This window comes from Arachis hypogaea, chromosome 11, assembly GCF_003086295.3.
Source record: "Arachis hypogaea cultivar Tifrunner chromosome 11, arahy.Tifrunner.gnm2.J5K5, whole genome shotgun sequence".
In the NCBI taxonomy this organism is placed as follows: Eukaryota; Viridiplantae; Streptophyta; class Magnoliopsida; order Fabales; family Fabaceae; genus Arachis; species Arachis hypogaea.
Genome location: NC_092046.1, coordinates 136788694 through 136796885, shown reverse-complemented (window position 1 = coordinate 136796885; position 8192 = coordinate 136788694). Strand labels below are relative to the sequence as shown.

Sequence of the window (8192 nt, the reverse complement as noted above, 5' to 3'; positions counted from 1 at the left end):
TTGGAGGATCGGAATTCATTGTCAATGGATATGTCGACTCAGATTTTGCAGGTGATCTTGATAAACGAAAATCTACTACAGGATATGTATTTACACTTGTAGGAGGAGCTGTGAGTTGACTATCTAAATTACAGACTGTTGTAGCTTTATCTACTACAGAAGCTGAATATATGGCAGCTACACAAGCATGCAAGGAAGCTATTTGGATCCAAAGGTTGATAGAAGAACTCGGGCACAAACAACAGAAGATTTCTGTGTATTGTGACAGTCAGAGTGCCTTGCACATTGCAAGGAATCCTGCCTTTCATTCAAGAACAAAATACATTGGAGTACAATATCACTTTGTTCGAAAAGTAGTAGAAGAAGGAAGTGTTGATATGCAGAAGATTCACACTAAGATAACCTAGCAGATGCCATGACAAAACCAATCAACACAGAAAAGTTTGAATGGTGTAGATCCTCATACGGCCTATGGAATACATGAGTAACATAAATTTTGAAAATTTATCAAAAATTAGCTTTAAGTGGGAGATTGTAAAATTAGTAAAGCTAATTTTAGAAAATATATAAATAAATAATAACTAAATAAAATGAGAGGTAATAAACAATCTTAGTTTATAACCTTAGAATTTTAATGGTTGAAAAAGAGAAAAATTATATACCTCTAATTGACGGATGGTTCATATTGAAGAGACTCACCTATAAATTGAGCTTTTCTTTAATTCATTTCAATCAAGTCATCCAAAGAGAATAACATAATATTTCTTTGAGTAGTTTTCTTCTATATATATAGAGAGAAGTTTGTTCTCCTTTTGTCAAGAGAGAGTGTTATTGTAGTCTCCTTGTGATAGAGAGAAGTTGTAATTCTCAAAGAAAGTTATTCAATTGTTTCCATATTTTATACAAATTTCTAATTTTTCATCTCTATATTTTGCTGTGTCATTTGTCTGGTACCTAACACACGTAACCACTTTGCAAATGTTGTAATCACGTAAAGCTTTCTCTCTTTCATTTTATATAGGTACATTGCCCGAAAAATTGTGTAAATTTGTAGGTATAAAGTTCAAGTAGTTTTATGGGCAATGTATTGAAATAAAATAAATGTGAGAAACCTTTACGTGATTCCAACAATTGAAACTTGCTTACGTGCATGTGCAATTTTATTATTATGTAATCCGTGGGAGTTAACCACGGTTTTGAAATTACATGTAAATCGTGTCAGCCTGCAACTATGTGTAGCACACCGTCATCTGCTTGACTTTATTATGCGGCGGTAACTCCCCAGACAACTCCCGAAACCACACCCATGCTGGTCTTCCGTTCTCCATCAGATTCTCAAAGTCAGTCAGACACCCACTAACGGCCTCCCCATCTATGGGCAAACCCAGCTGATATGCCACGTCTTGCAAAGTGATGGTGCACTCCCCAAACGGCACGTGAAAGGTGTGCGTTTCAGGACGCCACCTCTCAACGAATGCGCTAAGTAGAGGCTCATCAACCCAGAACCACTTACTGTTCAGCCTAGCGAGGTGATACAACCTAGCGGTCTCCAGATATGGTATAATCTGGTCGTGTAAAGGCATATTCTGTTGTCTCCTTACACCGCTAATAACCCTAGTAGGCTGCAAAATGTGGGTAAGAAAATCCTCAACATACGACTAATACTAATAACAACAAACATAATTTAAAAAATTTATTAGATACCCACATTGCTATTCTATTTTCTTAACAATAGTAATAACAATAATGAAACAATAAGAATAATAACAATACCAACAAGAATAATTGTACTAACAATAACGATAATAATAATACTAACAGCTCCCAATACTAATAAAAATAAAAAATTAATAATAATACTAACAATTATCATAAATTCATAATAGTAATAAAATTAATAATAATAATAATAATAATAATAATAATAATAATAATATAATAATACTAGCAACTCAGAATAATAATAATAATAACTAACCTCTTGGTTGATGTATCCAGCCACGTGCGCAACGCCATTTAGCCGGTACATGCGAGCTTTGTCTTCCATGGCTACACCACCCAAATGAAACCCTAAACCTTCAAACTTCTCCCTCAAACTCTCTCAACCACCAAGCTACAACAATTTTGGTTTGGCACAAATGATATCCGTGAGGACTATCCACGGATTATGTATTTATAGTTCACTCAACGTAAACTGTGGTAGCCTGGAGGGGTTAATGTTCAGAGCTCTTTCTTCATAAACCGTGGTGACCAAGCACGGTTTATGACTAGCTGTTTTCTCTCACAATCCGTGGTGAGCAGCCACGGTTTATGCTCAACCTTTTCCAACTGAAATCCGTTGAAGCCTCCCACGGTTTATGAAGAAATGAGAAACTGTGGCTAGCTCCCACGGTTTACATAGTAATCAAAACAACACACTCATGTAAGGACTTTCCAAATATTGTATATAGGTAAATGTTTCTCTCATTTTATTTATTTAAGTACATTGCCCTAGTTTTATTATAACTAATTAGTTTAGTTATCAAAACTCTAAGTTAAGAGTTAATATCAATCATCTATGATATAATTTATTTTATTCAATAACTATTAGATTTATCATAGAAGATAATTTACCTTTTATTAAAGAAAGAATTGGATAGAATTTATCTATATTTAATTATCTCTATCTATTTTATTGATTGTTATTTTAAAATTATATCGACCTCCTATTTTCTTTATTCATTCATTTGAAAATAAAAAACAAAAAATATACCTAACACATCTAGAAGTAACTATTCGGTGTCTACATCTACATGCCGACTAAATTCTTAAAATAGTACCCAAAATTTACGCCGTGCACCAATTTGATCATTGAGATTTTAATTGCACTAATTTAAACCCCCAGATTGAATTTCGGACTATATATAGGTCCCTGACCCAATTTCAAACTTGAGTAAGCAACCGAAAATTGATGTGATACTGCTAGTGCCACATGACACAGTATAACAGCTAATTGACGTGACTGTTGATGTGAAATTTTTCAATATGATCTCTAATCCCCAATTATAAATCCTAAATCTTCTTCTTTTTCATGTGCTTCCGATTCACTTCTTTTTCATCCTCTTCTTCTTCTTCTTGTTGTCTTTAGAAATAGTCGTCACCATGATAAGAAGTGAAAGCCACATCGCAAGAAGTTTGAAGCAGTCATTGTTAATGGCAACACCGATCCCCTATTCCTAAACAACAAGTTCACTAGCACCAATATTAATTAACCCGGTGGCCTCTGGTTTGACCTTCTCGGATGGGGTACTGACTCTCCTAAAAAGATCAAGGAATAATTGAGACCTAAAGAGATCAAGATTGACAGGCTCACCATGTTGGCGGTTATGGGTACTTGGTTCCAGCACATCTACACCGACACTGGTCCATTGACAATTTCTTTAACGACCTTGCTGACTTCGGCCATGCTATCATTTTTGTTGTAAGTCCTCACAACCCACATGTTACATATATGCTTATCATTTTAATTTTGCTCGAAAATGCTTCTTATCCTTTGCTTCAGTAGCTTTCGATGGTCATTGTCTTCAAGAGTCGTGGAAAGAACCGTAAAAAATCAGGCGATGTTAGATTGTTCTAAACTACCGTTATTGTCTGTTCTAATGGAGGGGATGCACTGTTGATGTTGGTGAGAAAAGAGGAAAAAAATGTTGTAAGTGATCACCCCTCTCACAAAGCAACCTTTTCACTTTTTTGCATAGCTGAACGACAATATTTTACTTTTAAAACACGCCAAAAATCAAAATAGCGTCGTACCATTCATCCCATGTGACATTGCCACATCAATTTTTCGACTACTACTCACGTCTGAAATTCAGTCAAGGACTTGTATATAGTCCAGAATTTAATTTAAGAGTCCAAATTAATATAATTAAAATTTTAAAAATTAAATTAATACACAATAATCTTAAAAACCACTTTAAAAATTTAGTCTCTGCATGCCCCTTATCTAAACAAACCTTTCCGACCGAATTTAAAAGTAGATGTACCAGAAAAGATACCATTAGCTTGTATAAGTTGTAAAGCTTTAAAGGTGTTATTGCATTATACTATTATAGGTATAGAAATTCTTAACCACAACGCACTCCTGTCTCCATTCACATTTGCATATTGACACCACATTGGCCCTGTCCTAAACCCAAAACAAAAGGAAAGGCGGCAAATGAAGGATATTAACAAAAAACTCCAATGGATGTAAAAATGGAGGTTAGGTTCTCCAATCTGCATGGTTAGTATATGATGTAATATTAGGCTTTTTTTCACATTTAAACTAATATTAATTTTCCATTTGTTTACACTAAAAATGTTATTACATATTCTCCTTTTAATAAACATCAGAGTATTGCATTACGAAACTTTACTATGGCTACCACATGGACATTGGCCATCACCTATTTTCCATTGATTCATTTGCCTCATTCATCCTCCAAAGTCCAAAGTAAAATAAAGGTCCCGATAATCATCCTATGGTTGCAAATGATCATAGGTATAGTGATTGATGAGTGAGAAAGAGATAAAAACAAAGCTAATAATAACTGTTGGCAGAGGCAGGTAAGAAATTTTGGCTTGTGAGTTAAAAACATGTACAAGAATGCAAAGAGAGAAACTGATTAGAAGGTCCACAGAAGGGGTCCATGGAATTCAAATTATTGAGCTGCCTTAAACCCTCAATCAGGCGCCTCCATCCATCACTCCATATGCCTCCTAATTTTTTATTTTTTCTTTTCCGCTAATGTCCAATAAATTAAATTGATAAAATTATGTACCAGACTCATTTAAATCGAAGAAAGAAGAAAGAGAGAGATGCTGAGTGTGGGAGATAAAGCTCTTTGATTTGAATTGCGAAATATGAAAAATCATGCATTACTTGTTACACATGCTTTTTTATACGAAGAATGAAAATGTTAGAAAATAATCAGAATTTATTATTTTTTGTCATTAGTTAACCATTAATAATTAAAAATGTGAAATAAAATATGTTATTAAATTATTAAACTAAAAAACTATACTAAAAAAATTAAGTTGATGGCCAAATGATAGCAAAAATCAATAAATTCTGATATTTTCTATTATTTTTCTTTTTATATATAGGCTATAGCTATGATTAACCAACTCTAACTAACTTCTCTTAGCTTAAGCCAGCTGGCCAATAACCTCAACTAACTCATAATTAGTCATGCTGACTTGTCACAACAATCTAACTGTAATAACTACCACTCTTTTAACTAACAAATTTCTGAACCACAATCTGTCAACTTAAATTCTAATTATGTGTCTACTTAATCCTAAAACTCACACCCACGATCCACACGTACAGAAAAGACTTGGACCGAAATTGAAAATTTGAGGCCTCGTATGACATTGGGCCACAAATATATGAAGATTATTAGCAATTACCGACCCGATTTGGAATTAACTTGTTGTTCTGGCCTGTTTGCCAAATACGACATGCATAGTGTGCCGTTTCGTTGTTTCTATTACAGTCCATAGACCATAGGCATTAGGCGTAGTCCAGGGTTGTGGATTGTGGCGTGGTTGGAAATTGGAATTAGAAAATTATGGGTTGCGAAATTGTGATTTGAGTGGGCGCGTTTCGTTTGAGTTGCGTTGCGTTTGTGTTCTCATTCGCACACAGCATACCTCCTTCTCTTCCTCAGATTCAGATTCAGATTCATTTGAGGTAGGTTCTTCTTTCTTCTCCTTCTGCTACCTCCTATTTACTTTGGTTGAATTGAAACGATTGCTTAACTTCACTGTTGGATCAAAACATTATGGATCCATTTAAGTTTCATAGTTTCGTCGATTACTGTGATTTCTTTTTTTTTTATAATTATTTTTTAACTTCCGGTTTTACTACTATAGTCAAGTGTGTTAATTAAGGTGTGTACGTTTGTAATATTAATCGAACATCCACATTTTAATTAGCTATTTTCAACTTTCGAGTGTTCATTAATCATTATGTGGAGTATTGCGGTTCCTTTCTCGATTCTCTAGCTACCTGGTTATTGTTGTAACTCGCAAGATAGTGATTCTTATATAGATCCTATACGCCCGATACCATTATTCTTGTTATACTCACACTTGGAGCTGGTATCAGAAATTCATGGCTGCTGCTTGTATGGTTTATTGGAGTTTGATGTGTTGCCACATGTTTTGTAGGACTGTTTGTTTTGGCGCTCTGCAGCTGAAATATACTTATAAGAAAGAGGTGTCATCAGGCTGTAGAGGAGAATGGTGGAAACTTCAAGCTTCTGGGGTCCAGTCACATCCACTACAGAGTGTTGTGAAAAGAACTATGTATATTTGCCTTACATTGCAGAATTTTATAATACTATCTCCAACATTCCGACAATCCTTTTGGCTCTGATTGGTCTTATAAATGCTGTTAGACAACGATTCGAGAAAAGATTTAGCATTCTTCATGTATCCAATATGATACTTGCCATTGGAAGTATGTCGTACCATGCGACACTGCAAAATGTGTAAGTTTTAATTTCTGTCCTGTGTTTAGTAATTTTTTTATGTTTGCTTCTTTAATTTCCATTTTGTTCCAGTTTTCTTGGTATTGTACATTTTTGTTATCTAGAATTTTCATATTGAAAATTTGAAAAGTAGAGCATTTTCAAGAGATATGTTATCATCCCTAGCCACATATTTTCATGGGGATATATTTAATCAGAAGTATAGAATTTGTTCTCATGCTCTACACCATCAATATGGCTATAGTTTTACCAGCATAAAAACTACTTTTCTTTTATGCATAATAAGTATATCAGCATTTATGCAGTCCCTGAGAATTAATAATCCTCAATAACATTTTTCTTCTGCTGAATAAATAGTACTAGGGTGCTATGGTGTCCATCCCTTATACAAATGGGTAGGTTGGCCATCATTATTTCATTGTCTGTCTGTTTTGGATGACTATTTATTTTTCAGATGTTGTACTTTAATTTAGGCAACAGCAAAGTGATGAAACTCCTATGGTATGGGAGGTGCTGCTGTACATGTACATTCTCCACTCTCCAGATTGGCATTATCGCAGTACGATGCCCACCTTCCTCTTTCTATACGGTGTTGTTTTTGCCATTGCACATTCCTTTTTCCGTTTTAGTGTCGGCTTCAAAATGCACTATGTCGTACTCTGTCTCCTCTGCATTCCAAGAATGTACAAGTATTACATTTACACTCAAGATGTTGCTGCCAAGCGGCTTGCAAAGCTATTTATAGCCAATCTTGTATTGGGCAGTATATTTTGGTTCTGTGATCGTTTCTTCTGCAAGGAGATATCCAGTTGGCCTATTAACCCACAGGGTCACGCTTTGTGGCATGCTTTCATGGGTTTCAGTTTGTACTTTGCAAACACATTCTTGATGTTTTGCCGTGCTCAACAGCGTGAGTGGTCTCCAAAAATTGTATATTTTATGGGTGTTTTACCCTATGTGAAGATTGAGAAACCAAAAGGACAGTGAGAGAAACTTGTAGCAGAAGAAGGGAAGCTTCTCTGTCATTATATTTTGCCAGATAAGTTGTTAGCAAAAACGGTTTATGATATCTTAGGTTATTTTCTCTTTTCTGGTTTAGATCGGCTACAATGTTGATTGAGTATTTACATATTTCTTTCTAGAAGTAGGACATGTACCATATTTATCTTACGGATACTATTTTGTGCCTGGACCTTTGATAGCTCTAAAATTTTATGACAACCAAAAAGATAGTTTTGCAGTGCCGCATGTTGTTGGGCTCGCAAGTTGAGTCAAATTTTAACACTGTTTGGTGTCTTGTGTAACCGTATCAGGTGTGTGATAAGCTTCATATTAGATTATTATTACCAACTTTTTTGAAGCGCTCATAAATACCATATACAGCTTGCTGTTGCTTTCACAGAAGATTTTTTCTTTCAAGAAAGTTGGCACTTCTGATATTTGATGCTAAGTTGTCTTTTTGGGGCTCGATTTTGCTTGTGTTTATGCCTCTCGCCAGGGCTACTCTTGTTATAATGATCTACGAGCTAATTGGGACTTGAGATTTGTGTTTTGTGCTATTGAAATGTATATTTCTTTTTAGTCTAACACTCGCGCTTAATACTTTTCTAGTTTATGGAATGAAAGTGCTGGGCCTGACCTGAATTTATGTTGGTGAATTGAGTCAAACTTTCC

At 34.9% G+C, this 8192-nt stretch overlaps 1 protein-coding gene across 1 annotated transcript; it reads left to right on the top strand.

Moving 5' to 3' along the window:
• Window positions 1-5439: 5439 nt before the first annotated feature.
• Window positions 5440-7794, top strand: LOC112722844 (alkaline ceramidase). Its single transcript, XM_025774022.2, has 3 exons — window positions 5440-5716; window positions 6196-6518; window positions 6992-7794. Exons 2-3 carry the CDS (start codon window positions 6268-6270, stop codon window positions 7503-7505), a joined length of 765 nt encoding a protein of 254 aa, XP_025629807.1. The 5' UTR covers window positions 5440-5716; window positions 6196-6267; the 3' UTR covers window positions 7506-7794.
• The last annotated feature ends 398 nt before the right edge of the window (window positions 7795-8192 follow it).